We start from the raw sequence: 27,303 nt of genomic DNA, 5'->3' as shown, positions 1-27,303 counted from the left end.
AAATATGCAACATAAACGTTTAATATGAAGGTAATTGTTGTTCAAATTGGCTTGCATGACAAGATGAAGTGTTTTGGTGGGGGATATTTATTTTGTGCATGTAAAAGTCTCTTTTCTTCAAAATTAATAGCAACCACTTCATTTCAATGTCACTTAGTAACTATAAAAGTATAACAAAAATCACAAGAATATAGATAAGAAACTCAACAATATAGTTAATGTTTTTTCAAAATTTCAACTACTTCCATACTGATGGTCATTCACACTGACAACCTGCCAAAAGATTTTGGAAGTGAGAAAGGTGAGGCATGGAGGGTGTCAAATATAGATAGACACCCGCTTTTGAAATGGAGTTCGGCCATCCGGATGTTAAAATTGCGCTCACACTCGGACAAGTGAAGCGAAAAGAAGAAAAGTTCGAGTTAGGGCTTGGGGCAAGTTCCATGTTGAGGTTTGAAGTGAGCGCGACTCAATGGTTATGTGTTCCGGAAAAAGCTTATCTGTATCTCTGTGATCTGTGAACTTGAATATCCGTTTTTTTTGACTTCAAGCATTGTATCGTTTAAAAGAGTTTTTTCTGAAGTGAATTTTGTTGAAAAACAACCAGGAGTACGAGGAACTTGCAGTTTGGCTTATTCGGCAATTTTAGTACGTGCCAAAATTTTCAGAAACTAAAAACTACTGAAATTGACAACAACTTTCTGATTGCCGTGTGTTTCTAGTTGTGACATGGTTTATCTGTTAAGATTTCTGAAAGATGCGGGATGCGGGCAAAATCATTTATTTTCAGCAGTTTTTGTTATCTTTTTTTTTTTTTCTACTCCTGTGGATGCATAGTAAACCTATTCAATAAAATTTTAGAAATATATTTATTTACTGTCAAAGAATGTCAATTACTCAGTGTTTACAATTTTGAAAAATCGAAAGTTATTCGAAGTATCATGATATTTAATCGTTTAGGATCATCATGACTGTATTTAGACAAAGTCCCCATTGTCGTCACTCCACCTTTAAGATATGAATAAAACGGTACCAAGTGAAGAACCTTCCATTCAGAGCAAATGGAAAAAGGCAAAGCGACGCCGTAAATAAATTTTTTGTATATTCCAATGAATCCTGAAATATGTATTAACAAATTTTATAGCTCAGTCGGTAGTGGTGGACTAAGAGGCCACGAGCTTTATCACCTAGGCACACAGTTTAATTATAAAGTTTAGCAATTCACGACTGAATGATCGCATCACCATACTGTCACCTAGCTGTACCTGTATCCCAGATTCGCAGCACCTAGCGTTTGAGGAACGGATTCTCCTTCAATCCATGTAACTTTTTCATGATGCATGCTATCCTAAAATCCTTTTTTTACATTTCACTTTATTTTGTCCAATTAAAATGCTCTATAGAAATTAGTGTCGAGAAGTATAAATTTACAACAATCGATGTTTTGCTCACTTCTCTTAGTCATGTTCAGTAATTACAAACGGAGGGACCTGTTTCACGCGGAAATCTGGAATTGGTTCACACTCGAAATTGTTGGCTTACTTTTAAAAATAAACGGGATATACAATGCGTTGCAAGGAAAATCGGAAAAACAATGGGAAAGGTTACAAAATTGAAAGAGAAGGGATTTGAGTTTGAATATACAGCATTTTGGGATCAAGTTTTGAAGCAAGGGGAAAGTCGGATTCCAGAATAAAATTGTACTATAAGTTTTGAAAGTCGTTATCAGAGCCCAGATCCAGATCCAGATCCAGGTCCAGAATTCAGAGCAAGTTTTTGGAGAGACTCCCGTAGAAGTGCTCGCTGCTTCTCCGCATTGTAATAGAAACCTTTCTGTTCGAATTTTTTGATCATTTTGCTCTCGAGTTTCTTACGATCATTATCTTGTCCCATCTTCACATCTTCTTCATCCTCATTGTTACAAGTACAGTGATGACGACACTCATGCTCATACTCTTCTTCATCTTCAAAATGATCATCCTCATCATCCGAACAGTCCAATCCGAAAAGATTTCTCTTCTCAGCTCGTTGGTGCTCCATGAAGAGGTCAAGATTGTGGAAATACTTGATGGCTTGGAAAACACCGTCATAGTGAACAACGAGACGTTCAATGTCCTCAATTTCCGGCTCAAAGCATGGACACATTCGGTAGCTCTTTTTCTCCTTGTCTCCAGGTGCCGGTGGCCTTGGGTACAACGCACTGCAACGCACATCGATCCGTCGAAGGTTTTGAAGGAAATTTTTCGCGTCGTTGGGTGGGATGATTTTTGGAGTCATTTGGTGCTGAAATTAATTTTATTATATTTTTTATATATCTTAATTTCAAAAAATCACTTACACATTTGCGAACAAGTTGGTCAAGCGAGGCTCTTGCTTCTTCAATGCGCGCATAGTCTTGTGGCAACAATGGAATGCGCAGAAAAATTGAATCCGGTGATGGAGAAAACGGCGAAATGTAAGAATCGATTTCCCGATGATGCTTTTCAATTTGTTTCTGGAAAATGAATTAAAAATTATTATGTATATATGAATTCCTGAAAATTTGTACCATATTAATTGTAATTTTCACTTCCATTTTTGAATTTTTCGATCCATTTCCTGAGTCAATGTCGTCAGTATCAAAAATCATCGAAGCTTGGTTTCTGTCTTTTTCAACACGAGCCTGGTTAGAGTTAAACCGTCGGAAGTTGCTGACTTTTTCAATATTTTTGTTCTGAAATTGAGAATTGTTTGCAAATAATAGGTCATGAAAACGAAAAATAGTTTCATTATTTGAAAATATTTTTCAATTCTAGAAATGTCAATTGCAAAAAATGCTAGACTTGAGCTAGATATTTGCAAATTTAGGGTAAAGTTGGGATTAACCTATTGGATGACCAACAAATGAGCACTGAAAACAATTAAAAGTTGGCTTAATTTGGTTAAATGTTGCGGCGAAGTTTCTAAATTTTTCTGAACATATTAAACAGTCATTTAAAATTTTGAAATGTTTCTAATCAAATCTAATTGATAAATTTGGATTTCTGAGGCAATTTCGACTGATTCTACCCCACCTCCAAAACTATATTCTTTCCATTCTTCCAGCACGAAAATGAGCCATTTTTCTTAGTCGGCTTTTTGCTATCTGGCAGCTGCTGAACAGCCGGAAAAGGGAAATGCTATTTGAAATTTAGTTAGTGGGTTTCACGAAAAAGCGTTTTTTTCTCAAGAACACAAACCTCTTTCATGTTAATTTGCACAGTCACGGCGTCATCAAACAGCTTTGATCCTCCGGTCTGAAAAATAATTGAATCTCATTATTAATTCAAAAGGCGTAAGTACTAACTAACCATTTTTATTTTTTGTGAAATTTCCGGCACCCTTTGGCTTCCATTCATGGCTCAAGCTGGAGATGTCAATGTCTGAAAATGAAAATGTTTATCAAAGCGAAATTCAAAAATTCAACAATGATAGCAACACAAAACTGTATTTTCAATCAAGCTGGCACCGCCCAAAAAAAGTTTCAAAGAAAAACGAGACAGATAAGAGATGTCGTGGTTTTTTGAAAATAAAGAATTGGTTTTTTTTTCAATAGAGATGAATTAGCTTTGAATATATAAACGTTCTGGGTTGGATGAAGAAAAAAAAACGAATACATCCCCTTATCAATAATAGAACCAAAAATATATATGAAAAGTACACCCAATGTGCAAAAAGTGAAAAAGCACTAAGAAAAACTGAACGTTCAAAAGATTTTGGTGATACACAGAACGGCACTCAATTGCGCGCGCGCGCTCGTCCTTTCCTTTGCCTCCATGAGTGTTTGTGAGTGGTGTGAGCGCAGATGGTTGTGAGTGTGAATGTGCGCTGTGGAACTCTCTACTCGCTCCGCTCCGCTCCGTACGTTTCTGAGCGCGTCCCTATGTCAAGAAGAACGAAAAGAGAGCAGAGCAGCGGTGAGCATGAGTCGTCTCTGTCTTCGAAACGTCCCTGGGCCGCGGCCAACAAAATTGCCCGGGCCAATCGGTTAGTGAGGCTTACGAAATGAGAGACGTTTTTCATTATCGATTCACTGATGTTTCCCGATACGACGGGCCAGGGTCTGTTTCAATGATAAAAATATGTTATCAATTAACACGGTGGGGAAAATGAAAGATCAAAAGCAAAAGTTAATTTGGAATCAATACATGCAAGGATGGTGGTCTGAAATCAAAGAATAACCATAATAAACAGTAATGGACAAATAAAGACTAAGTATTTTGCAATTTATGAAAGTACCTAAAACTATCGGAATGATAGAATAGTTTGGAATATTCTTCTGAAATTTTTGAAGATTTTAACCATTTTTGAACATCAGTTATAATTTAGAATGTTAAAAAACTTCACCTCAAATTGATTCCAAATGTAGTTCATGTTTTTGTGATTGCAAATCAAATGCCCGTATAGTAACAATCTGTATCAGATTACAAATTTTCTGATATTTAAAATTTAAAACCATTAAAAAATTTATATTATTACTAAATAAATCAAAACTATGTAAATTTTATTAGGATTTTTGAATGTTCTTCTTAATTTTGATGCTACTCGTTTTTAGACTTCCCCTACAAAAATTAAAAATTTCAAAAATTTGAAGCAAAAACGCAGAAAAAATTTTGGAATTAATAATGTCTTGAGATACAGATCGCTTGAGATTCGAGCTTCAGTTTTGAGTAAGAAGTTTCAATTTATTGAAGCGTTTTTTTTGATAGAAAATTACAAGTTTCGTTATTCAATTCTTCAAATTTGAAAACCCTTATCACTTAAAACAAATATATTTATTTTACGAGAATATTCAGCAAATTTTAATGAGGCTTTTACAGTTTTTGTATTGAATAATATTTTCTATGCTGAACTTTGCTATTGGCTCCGTCTACGTATATTAGAATATTAGCTACTTTTGTCGGTTTTTTGGCTATGGCTCAAATAAGATCATTCCAGTATTTTGGTCCTTTGTTTGAGTGGACCGTTATTTGGACAGTTTGAAAACGTCTCTTTTTTCAATTTTCATCTGATTGTATGCTTTCCAGCAGGCCGTTTCTCGTATCGTGGACACCAATCGTTCATCAGAATTGTCCATCTGCCATCCTTGACACGTATTAAGCCCATCCTTACTTCATTTTCACATTGCTGCTTCTTTTCACATTGCTGCTGATACAGTTTGGAGTTCATTTTCGAAAGCTAATTCAAAAAACAATTGATTGATAGGTGACATATAACTAGAAAATGATAAACCACTCTTTATGTAATTTTGGAACGTTAATTGTTATTGTAAAATAGAAAATTTAAATTTAAAACAAAATTTGGTACCCAACATTTGAAAATTAAATTAGTTAATGTTTTAATTCTCCTTTTTTTTATTGTGCTCTCATTAGGCTTACACTAGGTTTAGGCTTACAATTAGAGAATATTATTTTCTAAGCCTAAGTTTTTAAGTAATTGTAAAGTTTGAATGCTAATCCATTGCATTTTACAAATTTGGGGTTATAATACACGAAAAAGAAATGTGGGCCTATGATACACATTAAAACTTTCCACTTATTGGAGCGGGTCTCGTAACATAAAAAGTGCAGGACCAATAGAAGTCACAGTACTAATTTTTAAAAATGTGCTCAGTTTCAATAACAACAATACAATTAAAAACTCCAAGATTGAAAAACATAGCATCATTTGCACCCACAAATTGACTGTGTATTTAACGACATATGGTCTCATAAAACCTTTTATCAATTATCTCATATCCTGTAAAAAAGCAAAACAAATAAAACTAATTTAAAAATTTTAATTCTTCAAGATGGGAATACATGATTTATTTACAGTGTATTTCCGATAATGATTTTTCTCAGTTAACCAATCAAAAAGCAGTATTGGAAGCAACATAAAATTTAGAAAATACACATTATACTTTCGAAATGATTCGCTTCGAATTGATCCAGACAATGGAAACCATGGTTTAAAGACAGTGGCATTTAATCGAAATTGAGGTCAGATGGTGATGTCGTTTTTATTCGCTCTGTCACCTGTAGATAAAACTGAGATAGTATTCGGCATCAGATAGGCATGTTTGAATTTTGACGAGATCCGCCTGAAAAGATAAACGATTGAAAAATGAAACTTGAAAAGTCACATAGGAGGAAAAAGGGCGCTCATCAAATTACCTCAAATCCTACATAACAAAATCGATAGTTGAACACATAATCCACCATTTTCATCACAGTTTGAATCGATTTAAGACCTTCTTGACGAGTATTCATTTTTGAGGTATCTTCGCTGACAAATCCGGTCTGAAAACAAGAAAAATGAAAAAAATGTGGACTTAAAAAAGTTATTTAAAAAATTGAAAAATGGACCAAAAATAATTTTTTACGGCTTTGATCTTCTAGATTTGCCTTGTTTGCTTGTATTCAAACATTGTAGGCTTTGCAATTCGCCGCAGCTTTTCAGCTAATTTTAGCTACTTTCCAACCAGCTTTATCTTTTTTTCTTAACCAACTTTAGTGTCCTGCATTTTTAAAAAGCAATTTTTTACTTGTTTTAGCAATTTCTTTATCAACTCTATCTTTCCGCAATTTTTTTGTCAACTTTAGCAGTTTTCTAACCAACTTTAGTACCCTCAGTAATTTTTCAGTGCGCATGAGGTCTTTTCTAAAAATGCTTTAAGTTGGTTAAGAAACTGCGAAAATTTGCAAAAGGGGTTCAAACATGCGGCATTACGCTAAACTACTAAAACATTTTTTGGAAATTTTTATGATTAACAAGATGATTGGCTGAATTTTTATATAAATTAAAAACAAACACTTACGAGCTCTCTTTTGACATCAAGGGCCTTATCACGTATGTCGAATAGCCTATCCTGAAAATGAACTCAATATTGTCAAGGATACTAGCCACTCACAAGTGCACTAATATCAAGGGGTACTCGGTCGTAGATACTCATTTGTGTAGTTGATCTGAAATTATATATATTTTCAGTAGAAAACAAAATGAAAACTTTAGAGAAAAAATTTGAATATATATTGAGAGGTAAAAGGAAGAGAACATGATACTTCTATCTCGTAGTGGTCTACTCAACGGAGGTCATCTGCTGACCTATCAAGGACGCTCGGACATGCAAACGTACACCTAAATTGTTTGAATCGTCCGGTGAGCGAAACTTACAAAGGCGAACACCTCGCGCAAACCGATGTCAAAACATGGAAAGAATGTGAATGAAAGAAAAGAAAGATGTTAAAAAGAGGAAAGGCGGTGGATAGGGCAGGGAATTGATAAAAGGGAGATAACAACAGGTAGGTGCATTCATCATTGCCAATCCGTGGATTCTCTTTAGCGATCATGGCAAACGACAGCGCCATATTGGAAAGCGGGTCGTCAAATTGAGGAGAAAAGAAAAACGGCCGCCGGTTCGTTCGCCTAGTCCTTGATTCGATCAAAAGTGTCTGTCACTCCATTTCGTCGTCAGCTGTATCCAAGCTCGGAAAAAGGAGAAATCTCTTGATTCATAAATTTCCTCCTTTTAGATAAGACAATTACAGCGCTGATCGTACTAGTTCCTATAAAACTATTATACGGTGGTGGCAGACATCGCTTGTTCTAGAACAAATTGGCAGAACATTTTTATTGCTCTGGTTCTGATGTTGCGTCGAAGCTTTGAAGTTTTTACATGGTATGCGATTCTGATTCACTTTTGCAGAAACAATAGTTTCCGTGAGAGAATATGAACGGACGAGGCGCAAGAATCTCGTGAAAACTTTTACGTTACAAATTCCAATGACCTTCTGAACCCCACATTTTCAAAACTTGATTTTCAGTGAAAATATTAGAATATTTATTGAACTCTCAGACATTCGAAAATTGTTTCAGAGCAAAAACTTCCATAACTCCGAAGTTCAAGCAGAAAAAGTGCATACATTTCAGAGCACATTTTGAAATTTGATGGATTAGACCATTTATATTAAAAATTAGATTTTCCAAACTTTGAAAATTAATACCTAGCTTCAAGCTAACTTTTTCAGAAATTCCTGTAGCCATTTTGTTGCAAATTTTGTGTTCTTTCAGAATTTGAAAACAACATTTCAAAAGCTGCCATAACCCCCAAGTTCAAGCAGAAAAAGTGCATACATTTCTGAGTACATTTTGAGATTTAATGAAATAGACCATTTATATTCAAAACAAGATTTTCCAAACTTTGAAAATTAATATCTAGCTTCAAACTAACTTTTTCAGAAATTCCCGTAGCTATTTTGTTGCAAATTTTGTGTTCTTTCAGAATTTGGAAACGGCATTTCAAAAACGTTGAAAACGTTGTTTGCAGTGTCGGGTTGTACCCGTTTTTTTTCTTAATTCTTCTCCGATTAGCTCAAAGGTTAATTCCAGATCTCCAATCTTTATTCAAATCCATCTTTGCGCAAGCAAAGATGGCTGACGCACTCTCGTGCTGGCGCACTTCTCGATGCTGGCGCGAAGTCAAATTGCCATAGTTTTAAATGAGGATTTTGCCTCATTCTGAGTTTTATATCGGTGGCGAATAGACGCTGGCCGACTAGAGCCACAGTTTCAGTTATTTTCTTCATTTTTTTTTTGATTTCCTTGATTTTTGTTTTTTTCTCTTGGTTTCTCACAATAAATTCATTTGTGAGTTATTAAAATTGTGTTTTCTCTTTATTTTTGTCTCGTTCACTGGGATGGATTCAAGTTCTCTGGCCAGGAACGTGACTGCAGTACTCCAATTAATCTTGAAAATTCAGAATATGGCCAGGATTTCGAAAGCGGACGCAGCACGATAGGCATCGAGAATCCTTGCACGTGCGGCTTTGGCCAAAAAAGGCGAAGATAAAAAGGTGAGCAGTAAATAAAAAAATAGAAAAATTCAGTAGGATACTGATGGGCAACTCAAAACATTCGTTTCTATAAACTTATTCTAATTTGTTAATTTTCAGAAAATTGATGAGCTGAAAAACTGCGCTGAATTTGAAAGATTGACACTTGGTAAGATTATACTGCATACATTTCCATCTAAAAGAATTTTTAGGACAATGAAAAAAAACTTCAATGCATTGTGAAGGGAGCAGTGGAAAAAATGATGTTATCAAAGGAAAAGGACATCGCGAGTGTGATTGGTAGAGTTTGTTTCGCATGGAAAATTTGTGAAAAAAGTTTGAATATTTTCGAGTTTTGACTACCAAAACTTGGTTCCGATACATAAAACAAAACGCATAATTGATAGCACATTCCAGTTTTCGGAACTCTGATTAATATTGAGAATTCAGAAGAAAATGGGACACATCTCCAAATCAGCAGCTGCAAAGAATGCATCTGCTAAGAGAGCTCGCAACGGCCAGGTGGCAAAAAGAGAAGCTAAGAAAGTGAGTAGTTTTTATTTAATTTTATTTCAGTAGGGTGCAAATGCAACTGAATTTTTTTCTATTATAAAAAAATTTGCTTTTAATTTTTCAATTTTCAGAAGTACGAAGAACTCAAAACATGCATCGAGTTTGAGGGTCTTACAGATGGTGAGATTAAAATTTAAACTGGGTATTTCCATATAAAATGATTTTTCAGGCCAAATCAAAAAGAAACTGGAGAGGATTGCAAAGTTGTCTGGAAAGAAAATGGAATGGTCTTAGGAGGTTGAAAGCCTTGTCGAAAAAGGAAACCCCCAAGGAGGATCTGCCGGAGAATGCCCTTCACAGAGTGTTGAATAAGAAGGCGACGTACCTCGGCAGAGCGGCAGACTTGTAATAATGAGCGAACGATTTTTCTGTGAATATATTTTGTTCTAGTTTTAGATTTATATCAGCATTTGTAAACTTTTTGGGCTTTCTTGTTGAATAAATTTATTATTATTTTTATTAAGTGTTTCAAAAAGTTTAAAGAAATAAAATATTTTGCTTGGTATCAGAGCACTTTTGTAACAGTTCTGATTTGCTCGATAAATTGATATTAAAGATAATTTGTACAATATTTAAGTTGACACTCCTTCTTGAGCAAAGTCGAATCTCGTTTTCAGGAAACCCACATGGTGTCAGAATGTCCCATGTCGGTTTGATCTACGCAGATCTAAGAAAAATGCGGGAAAAGAGACACAGAGTTCTCAACCGATCATGCATAGTTAAGAACGTGCTGCCGTAACTCTCTTTAGGTCAAAGAATTTCCGCATCTTTTGTATATCAAACCGCTATGGGACAGCCTGACACCACGTGAAAACCGACTCTCGCTGAAATGAACAGTTGATTTTGGTTTTTGATGTTTATAAAATAAAATCTCGAATATTTGAAAGAACGGTTTATTCAACTGATACATAAAATAGGATTTAGAGGAGAATGTACGAACCGTACTGTATGATTCAATAAATAAGATGGCCTGTAGGGAAAAAAAAAATTAAGATTGGTGTATTTGACAAGAGATTTAAGACCAAGTTGGAAGCATCATCGGAAATTGTAATTTGAAGTGACCAAAGTGTAGATCATGCTGTAAAGAAATTGTTTTAAAACGTATTTTAGGAAAGTGGTAACTTACACGTAGAGATAATAGAAGAAAGAGACAAGATAGAATGCAAGCTTGATCCATGAGATGCGGAGAGTTGAAGACAATGTGGAACGGTTGAGAATAGTAGTTGGATCATAGATTCCTGGTCCAGGCATCATTGGGCGTTTGGCATATGTGTAAATGTGGTAGAAGGCAAGTGGAAGGTTCGCGAGAATCGGTATAAGTTGCAGAGAGTAAAATATAGTGGGAAGCCACAGAGAGTTAAATATAGTGGGAAGCCACATAGAGTAAAATATAGTGGGAAGCCACAGAGAGTAAAATATAGTGGGAAGCCACAGAGAGTAAAATATAGTGGGAAGCCACAGAGAGTAAAATATAGTGGGAAGCCACAGAGAGTAAAATATAGTGGGAAGCCACAGAGAGTTAAATATAGTGGGAAGCCACATAGAGTAAAATATAGTGGGAAGCCACAGAGAGTAAAATATAGTGGGAAGCCACAGAGAGTAAAATATAGTGGGAAGCCACAGAGAGTAAAATATAGTGGGAAGCCACAGAGAGTAAAATATAGTGGGAAGCCAGAGAGTAAAATATAGTGGGAAGCCACATAGAGTAAAATATAGTGGGAAGCCACAGAGAGTAAAATATAGTGGGAAGCCACAGAGAGTAAAATATAGTGGGAAGCCACAGAGAGTAAAATATAGTGGGAAGCCACAGAGAGTAAAATATAGTGGGAAGCCACAGAGAGTAAAATATAGTGGGAAGCCACATAGAGTAAAATATAGTGGGAAGCCACAGAGAGTAAAATATAGTGGGAAGCCAGAGAGTAAAATATAGTGGGAAGCCAGAGAGTAAAATATAGTGGGAAGCCACAGAGAGTAAAATATAGTGGGAAGCCACAGAGAGTAAAATATAGTGGGAAGCCACAGAGAGTAAAATATAGTGGGAAGCCACAGAGAGTAAAATATAGTGGGAAGCCACAGAGAGTAAAATAGCCACAGAGAGTAAAATATAGTGGGAAGCCAGAGAGTAAAATATAGTGGGAAGCCAGAGAGTAAAATATAGTGGGAAGCCACAGAGAGTAAAATATAGTGGGAAGCCAGAGAGTAAAATAATCGGTGAAGCCACAGAGAGTAAAATATAGTGGGAAGCCACAGAGAGTAAAATATAGTGGGAAGCCACATAGAGTAAAATATAGTGGGAAGCCACAGAGAGTAAAATATAGTGGGAAGCCACAGAGAGTAAAATAAAAACAATCTGCAGTTCTGGCAAATACGGATTTTAGTTTTTTACTAGCAATGTTCACATTTTGCCTAATCGGAGACTAAAAGTAGAGTTGAAAAAGTGCTATAGAACAATTATGAAAATCATGAAAAATATCGTTGACTTCAATATTAAATTGAAAGATTTTCAAATTTTCTTCCAAAAACTTGAACTTTTGACGTTTCACGGTGTTCAACTGTCTCCTTTCAATTTAAGGATTTCCCACTATAAATGGTAGTTTTCGTTTAATAATTAAATACGCACTAAAAGGTAGGGCTGAAAATGTACCATTTCCAACTACGTGAAGCTTCTTGTACCTACTGGAATATTGTTAATATATTCAGAAAGAACTTAAAATTTACTACGAAGTTTCTGAAAGACATTTCAAAAAAAGTTACTCTGAAGAGATTTATGAATTTTCAAAGTTTGGAAAATCCATCTATTTTTGCCTATAAATGGTAGTTTTCATTTAATAATAAAATACGCACTAAAAGGTAAGGCTGAAAATGTACTATTTCTGTAACTACGTGAAACTTCTTGTACCTACTGGAATATTGTTGGTAAATTCTAAAAGAGCTTAAAATTTACTACAAAGTTTCTAAAAGACATTTCAAAAAAAATTATTTTGAAGAGATTTATGATGTTTCAAAGTTTGGAAAATCCATCTATCTTCGCCTATACAGGGTGGGCCAAAAGTATGGTAACACGTTTGCAGCTCTATAACTTTACTAGTGGAGAGAGTTATTACATCAATTTGTACAAGTTTTGTTCTCCATAAAATACTGATCAGATAAACGTTTTGAATTTTCAAAATATTCTCATCCGCATCGCTGCAGGCCTTGAGAACTTTTGAGATCACGACCTTTATGGCACGCAAGTCGGCATTCTGCGGGATTTCTACATTTTTCTCGAGGAATCCATCAAGTGTCTTACAAGTTATTATAGTTCAGAGAATGCTCTTGGTCTAGAGATTCTTTAAAAACAAAAATCCAAATAATTTCTATCACGGTATTTCTGTCATGGACTGCGGCAGTGGTTAAGTCTTGAATGCATAGTCGCCAGAAAGATGGATGTGAGCGGCGAGTAGCAGTATGCAGAAAAATTCATTTTAGTATTTTTCGAGACGTTTTGACCTGACTTTCCAGAATTTTTTTTGGAAAATTAAGCTCAGATGATTTTGTGGGTCGTTACGCCTTGCGAAACCAAAAAAACTGAGTAAATTTCGCAAAGTTGAATTCATGAAATATTCAAAGGTTTTTGCTCGGCGCCAGTGTCGACACAGAAAATTTTTATATGCTACAAAAACCATTAAAAACGCTTCTTCACTTCTTTAACTTTAAATTTAACATAAAAATCATACATCTGAAAATTATTGGCGTGCGTGGGAGGTGTGTTTGTGTGGGAAGTGCCGCGTGCCAAATTACCGTTTTTTCGAAAGGGTTCGCCAAATTGTCGAGGTGATAAAGATCGCACCTTATTTGGAAACATTACAAATTTTGAGTCAAATTGAAGGAAATTTATTCAGCTATCAGTATTCGATAGAAGAATGTACGTATGACGTGGCAGTCACGCAAAAAGCTCATGTAAAAGAGCGCTTCATGTGTTACCATACTTTTGGCCCACCCTGTAAATGGTAGTTTTAATTTAATAAAATACGCACTAAGAGGTAGGGCTGAAAATGTACTATTTCTGTAACTACGTGAAGCTTCTTGTACCTACTGGAATATTGTTAATATATTCAGAAAGAGCTTAAAATTTACTACAAAGTTTCTGAAAGACATTTCAAAAAAAGTTACTTTGAAGAGATTTATGAATTTTCAAAGTTTGAAAAATCCATCTATTTTTGCCTATAAATGGTAGTTTTCATTTAATAATAAAATACGCACTAAAAGGTAGGGCTGAAAATGTACTATTTCTGTAACTACGTGAAGCTTCTTGTACCTACTGGAATATTTTTAATATATTCAGAAAGAGCTTAAAATTTACTACAAAGTTTCTGAAAGACATTTTGAAAAAAGTTACTTTGAAGAGATTTATGAATTTTCAAAGTTTGGAAAATCCATCTATTTTTGCCTATAAATGGTATTTTTCATTTAATAACAAAATACGCACTAAAAGGTAGGGCTGAAAATGTACTATTTCTGTAACTACGTGAAGCTTCTTGTACCTACTGGAATATTTTTAATATATTAAGAAAGAGCTTAAAATTTACTACAAAGTTTCTGAAAGACATTTATAAAAAAGTTACTTTGAAGAGATTTATGATGTTTCAAAATTACGAAAATCCATCTATTTTTGCCTATAAATGGTAGTTTTCATTTAATAACAAAATACGCACTAAAAGGTAGGGCTGAAAATGTACTATTTCTGTAACTACGTGAAGCTTCTTGTACCTACTGGAATATTTTTAATATATTAAGAAAGAGCTTAAAATTTACTACAAAGTTTCTGAAAGACATTTATAAAAAAGTTACTTTGAAGAGATTTATGAATTTTCAAAGTTTGGAAAATTCATCTATTTTTGTCTATAAATGGTAGTTTTCATTTAATAATAAAATACGCACTAAAAGGTAGGGCTGAAAATGTACTATTTCTGTAACTACGTGAAGCTTCTTGTACCTACTGGAATATTGTTAATATATTCAGAAAGAACTTAAAATTTACTACAAAGTTTCTGAAAGACATTTTGAAAAAAGTTACTTTGAAGAGATTTATGAATTTTCAAAGTTTGGAAAATCCATCTATTTTTGCCTATAAATGGTATTTTTCATTTAATAACAAAATACGCACTAAAAGGTAGGGCTGAAAATGTACTATTTCTGTAACTACGTGAAGCTTCTTGTACCTACTGGAATATTTTTAATATATTAAGAAAGAGCTTAAAATTTACTACAAAGTTTCTGAAAGACATTTATAAAAAAGTTACTTTGAAGAGATTTATGAATTTTCAAAGTTTGGAAAATTCATCTATTTTTGTCTATAAATGGTAGTTTTCATTTAATAATAAAATACCTGAATATATTACAATATTTCAGTAGGTAGATAAAGCTTCACGTAGTTACAGAAATAGTACATTTTCAGCCGTACCTTTTAGTGCGTATTTTATTATTAAATGAAAACTACCATTTATAGACAAAAATAGATGAATTTTCCAAACTTTGAAAATTCATAAATCTGTTCAAAGTAACTTTTTTATAGATGTCTTTCAGAAACTTTGTAGTAAATTTTAAGCTCTTTCTGAATATATTAACAATATTCCAGTACGTACAAGAAGCTTCACGTAGTTACAGAAATAGTACATTTTCAGCCCTACCTTTTAGTGCGTATTTTATTATTAAATGAAAACTACCATTTATAGGCAAAAATAGATGGATTTTCCAAACTTTGAAAATTCATAAATCTCTTCAAAGTAACTTTTTTATAAATGTCTTTCAGAAACTTTGTAGTAAATTTTAAGCTCTTTCTGAATATATTAACAATATTCCAGTAGGTAGAAAAAGCTTTACGTAGTTACAGAAATAGTACATTTTCAGCCCTACCTTTTAGTGCGTATTTTATTATTAAATGAAAACTACCATTTATAGGCAAAAATAGATGGATTTTCCAAACTTTGAAAATTCATAAATCTCTTCAAAGTAACTTTTTTATAAATGTCTTTCAGAAACTTTGTAGTAAATTTTAAGCTCTTTCTGAATATATTAACAATATTCCAGTAGGTAGAAAAAGCTTTACGTAGTTACAGAAATAGTACATTTTCAGCCCTACCTTTTAGTGCGTATTTTATTATTAAATGAAAACTACCATTTATAGACAAAAATAGATGAATTTTCCAAACTTTGAAAATTCATAAATCTCTTCAAAGTAACTTTTTTATAAATGTCTTTCAGAAACTTTGTAGTAAATTTTAAGCTCTTTCTGAATATATTAACAATATTCCAGTAGGTACAAGAAGCTTCACGTAGTTACAGAAATAGTACATTTTCAGCCCTACCTTTTAGTGCGTATTTTATTATTAAATGAAAACTACCATTTATAGGCAAAAATAGATGGATTTTCCAAACTTTGAAAATTCATAAATCTCTTCAAAGTAACTTTTTTATAAATGTCTTTCAGAAACTTTGTAGTAAATTTTAAGCTCTTTCTGAATATATTAACAATATTCCAGTAGGTACAAGAAGCTTCACGTAGTTACAGAAATAGTACATTTTCAGCCCTACCTTTTAGTGCGTATTTTATTATTAAATGAAAACTACCATTTATAGACAAAAATAGATGAATTTTCCAAACTTTGAAAATTCATAAATCTCTTCAAAGTAACTTTTTTATAAATGTCTTTCAGAAACTTCGTAGTAAATTTTAAGTTCTTTCTGAATATATTAACAATATTCCAGTAGGTACAAGAAGCTTCACGTAGTTACAGAAATAGTACATTTTCAGCCCTACCTTTTAGTGCGTATTTTATTATTAAATGAAAACTACCATTTATAGGCAAAAATAGATGGATTTTCCAAACTTTGAAAATTCATAAATCTCTTCAAAGTAACTTTTTTATAAATGTCTTTCAGAAACTTTGTAGTAAATTTTAAGCTCTTTCTGAATATATTAACAATATTCCAGTAGGTAGAAAAAGCTTTACGTTTAGTGCGTATTTTATTTTTTAATGAAAACTACCATTTATAGGCAAAAATAGATGGATTTTTCAAACATTGAAAATTCATAAATCTCTTCAAAGTAACTTTTTTTGAAATGTCTTTTAGAAACTTTGTAGTAAATTTTAAGCTCTTTCTGAATATATTAAAAATATTCCAGTAGGTACAAGAAGCTTCACGTAGTTACAGAAATAGTACATTTTCAGCCCTACCTTTTAGTGCGTATTTTGTTATTAAATGAAAACTACCATTTATAGGCAAAAATAGATGGATTTTCGTAATTTTGAAACATCATAAATCTCTTCAAAGTAACTTTTTTCAAAATGTCTTTCAGAAACTTCGTAGTAAATTTTAAGTTCTTTCTGAATATATTAACAATATTTCAGTAGGTAGAAAAAGCTTTACGTAGTTACAGAAATAGTACATTTTCAGCCCTACCTTTTAGTGCGTATTTTATTATTAAATGAAAACTACCATTTATAGACAAAAATAGATGAATTTTCCAAACTTTGAAAATTCATAAATCTCTTCAAAGTAACTTTTTTATAAATGTCTTTCAGAAACTTTGTAGTAAATTTTAAGCTCTTTCTGAATATATTAACAATATTCCAGTAGGTACAAGAAGCTTCACGTAGTTACAGAAATAGTACATTTTCAGCCCTACCTTTTAGTGCGTATTTTATTATTAAATGAAAACTACCATTTATAGGCAAAAATAGATGGATTTTCCAAACTTTGAAAATTCATAAATCTCTTCAAAGTAACTTTTTTATAAATGTCTTTCAGAAACTTTGTAGTAAATTTTAAGCTCTTTCTGAATATATTAACAATATTCCAGTAGGTACAAGAAGCTTCACGTAGTTACAGAAATAGTACATTTTCAGCCCTACCTTTTAGTGCGTATTTTATTATTAAATGAAAACTACCATTTATAGACAAAAATAGATGAATTTTCCAAACTTTGAAAATTCATAAATCTCTTCAAAGTAACTTTTTTATAAATGTCTTTCAGAAACTTTGTAGTAAATTTTAAGCTCTTTCTTAATATATTAAAAATATTCCAGTAGGTACAAGAAGCTTCACGTAGTTACAGAAATAGTACATTTTCAGCCCTACCTTTTAGTGCGTATTTTGTTATTAAATGAAAACTACCATTTATAGGCAAAAATAGATGGATTTTCGTAATTTTGAAACATCATAAATCTCTTCAAAGTAACTTTTTTCAAAATGTCTTTCAGAAACTTCGTAGTAAATTTTAAGTTCTTTCTGAATATATTAACAATATTTCAGTAGGTAGAAAAAGCTTTACGTAGTTACAGAAATAGTACATTTTCAGCCCTACCTTTTAGTGCGTATTTTATTATTAAATGAAAACTACCATTTATAGACAAAAATAGATGAATTTTCCAAACTTTGAAAATTCATAAATCTCTTCAAAGTAACTTTTTTATAAATGTCTTTCAGAAACTTTGTAGTAAATTTTAAGCTCTTTCTTAATATATTAAAAATATTCCAGTAGGTACAAGAAGCTTCACGTAGTTACAATAGGCAAAAATAGATGGATTTTCCAAACTTTGAAAAGTCATAAATCTCTTCAAAGTAACTTTTTTATAAATGTCTTTCAGAAACTTTGTAGTAAATTTTAAGCTCTTTCTGAATATATTAAAAATATTCCAGTAGGTACAAGAAGCTTCACGTAGTTACAGAAATAGTACATTTTCAGCCCTACCTTTTAGTGCGTATTTTATTATTAAATGAAAACTACCATTTATAGACAAAAATAGATGAATTTTCCAAACTTTGAAAATTCATAAATCTCTTCAAAGTAACTTTTTTATAAATGTCTTTCAGAAACTTTGTAGTAAATTTTAAGCTCTTTCTGAATATATTAACAATATTTCAGTAGGTAGAAAAAGCTTTACGTAGTTACAGAAATAGTACATTTTCAGCCCTTCCTTTTAGTGCGTATTTTATTATTAAATGAAAACTACCATTTATAGACAAAAATAGATGAATTTTCCAAACTTTGAAAATTCATAAATCTCTTCAAAGTAACTTTTTTATAAATGTCTTTCAGAAACTTTGTAGTAAATTTTAAGCTCTTTCTGAATATATTAACAATATTTCAGTAGGTAGAAAAAGCTTTACGTAGTTACAGAAATAGTACATTTTCAGCCCTTCCTTTTAGTGCGTATTTTATTATTAAATGAAAACTACCATTTATAGACAAAAATAGATGAATTTTCCAAACTTTGAAAATTCATAAATCTCTTCAAAGTAACTTTTTTATAAATGTCTTTCAGAAACTTTGTAGTAAGTTTTAAGCTCTTTCTGAATATATTAACAATATTTCAGTAGGTAGAAAAAGCTTTACGTAGTTACAGAAATAGTACATTTTCAGCCCTACCTTTTAGTGCGTATTTTATTATTAAATGAAAACTACCATTTATAGACAAAAATAGATGAATTTTCCAAACTTTGAAAATTCATAAATCTCTTCAAAGTAACTTTTTTATAAATGTCTTTCAGAAACTTTGTAGTAAATTTTAAGCTCTTTCTGAATATATTAAAAATATTCCAGTAGGTACAAGAAGCTTCACGTAGTTACAGAAATAGTTCATTTTCAGCCCTACCTTTTAGTGCGTATTTTATTATTAAATGAAAACTACCATTTATAAGCAAAAATAGATGGATTTTCGTAATTTTGAAACATCATAAATCTCTTCAAAGTAACTTTTTTATAAATGTCTTTCAGAAACTTTGTAGTAAATTTTAAGCTCTTTCTGAATATATTAACAATATTCCAGTAGGTACAAGAAGCTTCACGTAGTTACAGAAATAGTACATTTTCAGCCCTACCTTTTAGTGCGTATTTTGTTATTAATCCATCTATTTTTGCCTATAAATGGTAGTTTTCATTTAATAACAAAATACGCACTAAAAGGTAGGGCTGAAAATGTACTATTTCTGTAACTACGTAAAGCTTTTTCTACCTACTGGAATATTGTTAATATATTCAGAAAGAACTTAAAATTTACTACGAAGTTTCTGAAAGACATTTATAAAAAAGTTACTTTGAAGAGATTTATGAATTTTCAAAGTTTGGAAAATTCATCTATTTTTGTCTATAAATGGTAGTTTTCATTTAATAATAAAATACGCACTAAAAGGTAGGGCTGAAAATGTACTATTTCTGTAACTACGTGAAGCTTCTTGTACCTACTGGAATATTGTTAATATATTCAGAAAGAGCTTAAAATTTACTACAAAGTTTCTGAAAGACATTTATAAAAAAGTTACTTTGAAGAGATTTATGAATTTTCAAAGTTTGGAAAATTCATCTATTTTTGTCTATAAATGGTAGTTTTCATTTAATAATAAAATACGCACTAAAAGGTAGGGCTGAAAATGTACTATTTCTGTAACTACGTGAAGCTTCTTGTACCTACTGGAATATTGTTAATATATTCAGAAAGAGCTTAAAATTTACTACAAAGTTTCTGAAAGACATTTATAAAAAAGTTACTTTGAAGAGATTTATGAATTTTCAAAGTTTGGAAAATTCATCTATTTTTGTCTATAAATGGTAGTTTTCATTTAATAATAAAATACGCACTAAAAGGTAGGGCTGAAAATGTACTATTTCTGTAACTACGTAAAGCTTTTTCTACCTACTGAAATATTGTTAATATATTCAGAAAGAACTTAAAACTTACTACGAAGTTTCTGAAAGACATTTTGAAAAAAGTTACTTTGAAGAGATTTATGATGTTTCAAAATTACGAAAATCCATCTATTTTTGCTTATAAATGGTAGTTTTCATTTAATAACAAAATACGCACTAAAAGGTAGGGCTGAAAATGTACTATTTCTGTAACTACGTGAAGCTTCTTGTACCTACTGGAATATTTTTAATATATTCAGAAAGAACTTAAAATTTACTACAAAGTTTCTGAAAGACATTTATAAAAAAGTTACTTTGAAGAGATTTATGAATTTTCAAAGTTTGGAAAATTCATCTATTTTTGTCTATAAATGGTAGTTTTCATTTAATAATAAAATACCCACTAAAAGGTAGGGCTGAAAATGTACTATTTCTGTAACTACGTGAAGCTTCTTGTACCTACTGGAATATTGTTAATATATTCAGAAAGAGCTTAAGATTTACTACAAAGTTTCTGAAAGACATTTCAAAAAAAGTTACTTTGAAGAGATTCATGAATTTTCAGAGTTTGGAAAATTCATCTATTTTTGTCTATAAATGGTAGTTTTCATTTAATAATAAAATACCCACTAAAAGGTAGGGCTGAAAATGTACTATTTCTGTAACTACGTGAAGCTTCTTGTACCTACTGGAATATTGTTAATATATTCAGAAAGAACTTAAAATTTACTACGAAGTTTCTGAAAGACATTTATAAAAAAGTTACTTTGAAGAGATTTATGAATTTTCAAAGTTTGGAAAATTCATCTATTTTTGTCTATAAATGGTAGTTTTCATTTAATAATAAAATACGCACTAAAAGGTAGGGCTGAAAATGTACTATTTCTGTAACTACGTAAAGCTTTTTCTACCTACTGAAATATTGTTAATATATTCAGAAAGAGCTTAAAATTTACTACAAAGTTTCTGAAAGACATTTATAAAAAAGTTACTTTGAAGAGATTTATGAATTTTCAAAGTTTGGAAAATTCATCTATTTTTGTCTATAAATGGTAGTTTTCATTTAATAATAAAATACGCACTAAAAGGAAGGGCTGAAAATGTACTATTTCTGTAACTACGTAAAGCTTTTTCTACCTACTGAAATATTGTTAATATATTCAGAAAGAGCTTAAAATTTACTACAAAGTTTCTGAAAGACATTTATAAAAAAGTTACTTTGAAGAGATTTATGAATTTTCAAAGTTTGGAAAATTCATCTATTTTTGTCTATAAATGGTAGTTTTCATTTAATAATAAAATACGCACTAAAAGGTAGGGCTGAAAATGTACTATTTCTGTAACTACGTGAAGCTTCTTGTACCTACTGGAATATTGTTAATATATTCAGAAAGAACTTAAAATTTACTACGAAGTTTCTGAAAGACATTTTGAAAAAAGTTACTTTGAAGAGATTTATGATGTTTCAAAATTACGAAAATCCATCTATTTTTGCTTATAAATGGTAGTTTTCATTTAATAACAAAATACGCACTAAAAGGTAGGGCTGAAAATGAACTATTTCTGTAACTACGTAAAGCTTTTTCTACCTACTGAAATATTGTTAATATATTCAGAAAGAACTTAAAATTTACTACGAAGTTTCTGAAAGACATTTTGAAAAAAGTTACTTTGAAGAGATTTATGATGTTTCAAAATTACGAAAATCCATCTATTTTTGCCTATAAATGGTAGTTTTCATTTAATAACAAAATACGCACTAAAAGGTAGGGCTGAAAATGTACTATTTCTGTAACTACGTGAAGCTTCTTGTACCTACTGGAATATTGTTAATATATTCAGAAAGAGCTTAAAATTTACTATAAAGTTTCTGAAAGACATTTATAAAAAAGTTACTTTGAAGAGATTTATGAATTTTCACAATTACGAAAATTCATCTATTTTTGTCTATATATGGTAGTTTTCATTTAATAATAAAATACGCACTAAAAGGTAGGGCTGAAAATGTACTATTTCTGTAACTACGTGAAGCTTCTTGTACCTACTGGAATATTGTTAATATATTCAGAAAGAGCTTAAAATTTACTACAAAGTTTCTGAAAGACATTTCAAAAAAAGTTACTTTGAAGAGATTTATGAATTTTCACAATTACGAAAATTCATCTATTTTTGTCTATATATGGTAGTTTTCATTTAATAATAAAATACGCACTAAAAGGTAGGGCTGAAAATGTACTATTTCTGTAACTACGTGAAGCTTCTTGTACCTACTGGAATATTGTTAATATATTCAGAAAGAGCTTAAAATTTACTACAAAGTTTCTGAAAGACATTTATAAAAAAGTTACTTTGAAGAGATTTATGAATTTTCAAAGTTTGGAAAATCCATCTATTTTTGCCTATAAATGGTAGTTTTCATTTAATAATAAAATACGCACTAAAAGGTAGGGCTGAAAATGTACTATTTCTACGTGAAGCTTCTTGTACCTACTGGAATATTGTTAATATATTCTAAAAGAGCTTAAAATTTACTAAAAAGTTTTCGAAAGACATTTCAAAAAAAGTTACTTTAAAGAGATTTATGAATTTTTAAAGTTTGGAAAATCTATCTATTTTTGCCTATAAATGGTAGTTTTCATTTAATAACAAAATACGCACTAAAAGGTAGGGCTGAAAATGTACTATTACTGTAACTACGTGAAGCTTCTTGTACCTACTGGAATATTGTTAATATATTCTGAAAGAGCTTGAAATTTACTACAAAGCTTCTGAAAGACATTTCAAAAAAAGTTACTTTGAAGAGATTTATGAATTTTCACAATTACGAAAATCCATCTATTTTTGCCTATAAATGGTAGTTTTCATTTAATAATAAAAATACAACACTTCAAAAAATTTCAGAGTTTTCAAAATTTTCAGTCAAACTTTTGAGATATTGCCCGATTTTTCGAAATGCACTTTTTGATTCAATTCGAACATTTTTGCAGGTCCAAACTCTTAGATTATTAAACACAAAACAATTGCTATATAATGAAAAAATAGAAAAAAACTTATTGGTCAACTTCCAAAAGTTATGAAAGGTGAAATTATGGTAATAATCGGTTCAAATCACTTTGAGCTGGAATTCTTTTTTTTTTGAGAGAAGATATAATTTAGACGTTTTAGCACTATACATAGGGTCGGTTTCGAACAACAAAAAACGAATGTCAACAGTTTATATTTATCACGTGAAAGATGTTATTGTTAAATTAACGTTGTCATTATAATATTAGTATACATACAGAAAAGCACTAAAATTCCGTAACATAAATTGATATCAATAAATTAAGAGATGGCATGTAGATGGAGATAATGATTATTTCATTTTACACTCTTCTGTTGGCAAACTCATTATGCCAATTTGGATATCTGGCATCAGTTTTGTCGTACGGCGAGAATCGCGATTCTCCTGTCCACTTCATCATGTTTCGTGAGTACCTGCAGAACAGTTTTGATAAAAATTGTGTGTTTCAATATATAAATTTTGAGAATGGAAATTATTCTCAATTTCCAAAAAAAAAACAAGCAAAAAAAAATCCAAATTACCATTTTGGCCAATCTTGTGGAGCATATCTAGCTAGATATCCTTGTTGAACTTTTGTTCCCGGATGTGGATGAGCAAATGACATGAGGTAAGGGTCATATTGATATGTTTGTCGTTTAAATCTAGCTTCGGAAACCGAAACTAGAAGGGCTGAAAAAACACAAAGCGATAATAAACATTTAGTTTTGAAAGCGAAAACTGACCTGTGATAATAAAAACGACGGCAATTGATATAGTGCGCAACGACATAATCCTAAAAGACAGAAGACGTTTTCTCCGATCTCTCCAAGATGAAAAGAAATATCCGGGTCGTCAAGTGGAAGGGTTGTCCCAAAAAATATAAAGCCTTTTCTATCCAAAGAAAGTTTTTTGGCGGGATGATATAGGGTATTTGGGGTGAAAAGCCACGCCTTTTTTCCAATCCGATTTTCTCAGTGGACATTGGAAAGTGAGAAGGGAAAGCTGCAAGAAACAAGATGCCACAATTTCCCACGTTTATAGACAGAAAAGACAAAAACAAGGTGACCTTGGCTTCCTCAAAAATTATATATTCTATGAGACCGTTAATACGAAAACTGAAAAATGCTTGTTTTGACCACATTATATTTTTGATAATATCCGATGTTTGGGGAAAAACGGGTATCCACAAACCAGATTTTTTTTTGGCAACTGAAGGAAATGGGTATGTTGCAATTGTATTAGTTAATACAGATTATCAGAAACCAGTAATTATTGACGATGCCTAGTATTCGGGATAAGATTTAAAAATTGTTTGGAAAAACACAAATTGTCGTAATCTTCAAAGTTTTATTTATTTAACATTACATGTTAAATTGAAAATTTTTACAAATAGTAGCATTTTTGCTATAGATAGTTATAGCATGAATCTAAAATTTGAATACTACATCACAATAATAAAAAAAAAGTAAAGCGGTTGAAACCTCGCGGGTCCATTTTTGGAATTTTCAATGAAAATGAGTGTAATTAAAGCACAACGCGTTTTCCAGAAACTGTTGAGTTGAGTATAATCGGTAATCGTTTAAATTTTTTGCAGATTATAATATTGCACCGGATAAAATCTCAAACCAGAATCTTTTCATTCACAGTTTTGCGAAAAAAAACTTATCTAAAGATAAATGTTGTACGAACCGTGTTGTTACAGTATTAAACTATTTTAAGCTTACATTTCGCTCTGCTTTCAAAAAAAAACTTTATATGATAAAGTTTCAACAATTTATAAATTGCATTAGTCTAAAAGTGTTTTTAAAGTCTATAATTTAATAATTGTTACGTGTTGATGGGAAAAAAAAGTTGATAAATTCATAAATGACCCAAACAATACTGAAATTATCGGATCAATTTCACATCCACTTGTCATTTGATCTTTTGCTATATATTGCATTTCAATTTCCGCAAATCGACACACACTCAATCGTTTCCGAACAAATTGTCGTTTTTTTCTGTACTACAGTCGTCCCCTATCCTAAAGTTCTTTGCACCCACTCTTCAAATTCAACCACTCATTCAATTTCTGTGATCCGCGACCTTGCAAAGATGAACGCACAGTGCATCGAGCATCATATCCCTTCTCGAGAAGCTTCAACGAGAGAAAAAAAAACGCAATGAGTTCAAGCGACTTGTTCACAAGTAAAGAGTTTCTTATCTGGTGATCTTGAGATGTTACCACTGAAGCGAACTATGTTTAACTTACTCAAGAGATGACCACTTGAAACTTTCCAGAAAAAAGGCCTCAAAGGTCTGCTGTATTCCCCTACTCGCATTAGTGCGATACCTTTGCTCCCCGTCCGTTGCTCGTTTCGATTCCAAGCTGTCAAGTGTTTTAGTACAATCTTTACTGTGTTCTCGAAAACGGTGACACCCCCCCCCCCCATTGTCTCTGGCAGTTTTCAACAAGTTTCTGTCTCAAATGTGGCTTGGTCGGGTAAATTTGTTTTCAGGATGATCTATTTTTAACTTTCAAAAATATGTTTTACTATTTAAGTGATATTTAAAAATATAAGTGGTACATGCACCTGTACCCGAACTTGTTTTCTATCGGTTAAATTTCGTAAAAGTCAGCGGGCTAACCTTTTTTCATACTATTTTTACTTTTAGGCTTAGAAATTATTATAACTAATCTTAACAATACGAAATGAAATATTGTTTCAAATTTCAAAATTTATGAACATTTTGGGGTAAATCAACTACACACAAGTATCATATATACAAATATATATTTTTGTAATATGGCTAAGTGAATTATTAAAAATATGACCTAAAAACCTTTTATTAGAAGTAAGCTAAATCAATGTGTCTAACTTACATAACCATTACTAATGAGCAATTTCAAAAACTCTCTAAACAAGAGCCCATATATAAAAACGTCTACACCAAATCTTTTTATTCAACTTTTTTTGAGACTATCATCACTATAACTAGGAAATATCATTCAGCCACAGTTCCAAAATCAAAATAGCTATGAAAATATAACACTTCATATAATGGTGAAAAGTACCAACAATTTTCTCTTTTTTTTCGTTCAATCAATTTGCTGATGATCTGACGCACTAGAGTGAGCAAATAGAAGCCCCACGCAAAAATTCGCTACTTCCTATCTTATCTCTCTAACACTCACAACAGTTTTCAAAGTTGAGATGGCTAAACTCGACATATCTCCGATAATTTGTCAATTTTTAGAATTTTTCTTTCAGTGTTTGTAATTCATGAACTCTGTGAGCCCTACCAATTTACTAAAGTGTATCAAATTGAGGGCATGCGTCTATGTATCAGTTTGCAATAAACCATGACTTCATGCATTGACAAATTAATTCAGACCCCCCTCTCAAGTCCAGTGGGGACCTCCCTTGTATAATATGTATTGTTTCTTTCGACCTCCCAGTGCGAGAGTTTATTAATGAGCCGCCTGGGCTTAGAGCCTTGTTCAAGTGGTTGTTCACCCCCCCTAGAATCATGTGCAGTGTAGATTTATTCAATTACTGTGTTGATTCCATGTACACCCACCCTCTATATCCTACTAACTCCTTGACCAGGCTACTGCAGTATGCGTTCTCAATTTTTATCAGAATTTTCGTACACTTTTGAACTAATTTTTCCAGAAAAATAATTCGAATTGAATTTGTCTTACTTCGCGTGTTATAAATGTCCGAGCTTAATGTTTGGACGCTTACCTGACGATTAATTAGGGGGTTGTTATGCTTGCAACTGGTTCGTGCATCACTGCCTTCCTAATGAACATTTCATGAGCCCTGAGAAAATTGAACGTATTAAGATTCCCAAAGCTTCCAATCCTGAGTCCATTTTGAGTACTCGAGATTGTTTACCCTTAAAAAATGCCGACGATTTCCATCCAAATCGAGTGTTGCGCTAGTGATAATACGCAAGTTTGGTTGGTTTCCCTAACATTGCTCAATTTTTTTTTCCCTTCAGTTCCTCCCTCGAGTATCTCTGTTCGTTGCGCGAAGGCAGTATGCACTATCCGCAAATTGATAGTTAGCAAACTCACCCCACTTATCCACTCAACATCTGGTTCTACTTCAGGAGTAGATTTGATAATTCTGGGACGAGAATTCGCTCATTTTTCCCGTTCTCACGGACCTAGCGAGATCCGAGTGTAATGTCGTTTAGGG

General features: G+C 32.0%; 4 protein-coding genes, 3 non-coding genes and 1 pseudogene across 8 annotated transcripts; 2 read left to right on the top strand and 6 right to left on the bottom strand.

Annotated features, from left to right (window-relative positions):
• Positions 1 to 1,357: 1,357 nt before the first annotated feature.
• On the bottom strand, positions 1,358 to 3,419 carry C24H10.2 (uncharacterized protein). The gene is made up of 5 exons (NM_076461.2): positions 3,330 to 3,419; positions 3,219 to 3,275; positions 2,549 to 2,713; positions 2,339 to 2,494; positions 1,358 to 2,283 (listed from the first exon to the last, which is right to left on the bottom strand). The coding sequence occupies exons 1-5, from the start codon at positions 3,375 to 3,377 to the stop codon at positions 1,726 to 1,728; spliced, it is 984 nt and encodes a 327-aa protein (NP_508862.1). The 5' UTR covers positions 3,378 to 3,419; the 3' UTR covers positions 1,358 to 1,725.
• Positions 3,420 to 5,811: 2,392 nt separating this feature from the next.
• On the bottom strand, positions 5,812 to 6,965 carry C24H10.3 (NR LBD domain-containing protein). The gene is made up of 4 exons (NM_076460.5): positions 6,911 to 6,965; positions 6,818 to 6,868; positions 6,174 to 6,299; positions 5,812 to 6,100 (listed from the first exon to the last, which is right to left on the bottom strand). The coding sequence occupies exons 1-4, from the start codon at positions 6,950 to 6,952 to the stop codon at positions 6,032 to 6,034; spliced, it is 288 nt and encodes a 95-aa protein (NP_508861.2). The 5' UTR covers positions 6,953 to 6,965; the 3' UTR covers positions 5,812 to 6,031.
• A 1,792-nt stretch (positions 6,966 to 8,757) lies between these two features.
• C24H10.4 (BZIP domain-containing protein) lies at positions 8,758 to 9,861 on the top strand. The gene is made up of 6 exons (NM_076459.3): positions 8,758 to 8,852; positions 8,952 to 9,000; positions 9,044 to 9,131; positions 9,282 to 9,377; positions 9,476 to 9,524; positions 9,574 to 9,861. Exons 4-6 carry the CDS (start codon positions 9,288 to 9,290, stop codon positions 9,636 to 9,638), a joined length of 204 nt encoding a protein of 67 aa, NP_508860.1. The 5' UTR covers positions 8,758 to 8,852; positions 8,952 to 9,000; positions 9,044 to 9,131; positions 9,282 to 9,287; the 3' UTR covers positions 9,639 to 9,861.
• Positions 9,862 to 10,439: 578 nt separating this feature from the next.
• Y64H9A.1 lies at positions 10,440 to 10,748 on the bottom strand (annotated as a pseudogene). Its single transcript has 2 exons — positions 10,531 to 10,748; positions 10,440 to 10,482 (listed from the first exon to the last, which is right to left on the bottom strand). Coding segments are annotated over exons 1-2 (261 nt in total).
• A 12,526-nt stretch (positions 10,749 to 23,274) lies between these two features.
• Positions 23,275 to 24,045, bottom strand: Y64H9A.2 (Neuropeptide-Like Protein). The gene is made up of 3 exons (NM_076457.5): positions 23,860 to 24,045; positions 23,659 to 23,806; positions 23,275 to 23,550 (listed from the first exon to the last, which is right to left on the bottom strand). The coding sequence occupies exons 1-3, from the start codon at positions 23,903 to 23,905 to the stop codon at positions 23,439 to 23,441; spliced, it is 306 nt and encodes a 101-aa protein (NP_508858.1). The 5' UTR covers positions 23,906 to 24,045; the 3' UTR covers positions 23,275 to 23,438.
• A 2,481-nt stretch (positions 24,046 to 26,526) lies between these two features.
• Positions 26,527 to 26,642, top strand: H13J03.1. The gene has a single exon (NR_070978.1). It is a non-coding gene; the product is annotated as an Unclassified non-coding RNA H13J03.1 (non-coding RNA).
• On the bottom strand, positions 26,572 to 26,686 carry H13J03.2. Its single transcript, NR_070977.1, has one exon. It is a non-coding gene; the product is annotated as an Unclassified non-coding RNA H13J03.2 (non-coding RNA).
• A 66-nt stretch (positions 26,687 to 26,752) lies between these two features.
• H13J03.3 lies at positions 26,753 to 26,900 on the bottom strand. Its single transcript, NR_070976.1, has one exon. It is a non-coding gene; the product is annotated as an Unclassified non-coding RNA H13J03.3 (non-coding RNA).
• Between the last annotated feature and the right edge of the window lie 403 nt (positions 26,901 to 27,303).

This window comes from Caenorhabditis elegans, chromosome X, assembly GCF_000002985.6.
Source record: "Caenorhabditis elegans chromosome X".
NCBI classification, from domain to species: domain Eukaryota; kingdom Metazoa; phylum Nematoda; class Chromadorea; order Rhabditida; family Rhabditidae; genus Caenorhabditis; species Caenorhabditis elegans.
This window is presented reverse-complemented; position numbering and strand designations above follow the sequence as displayed.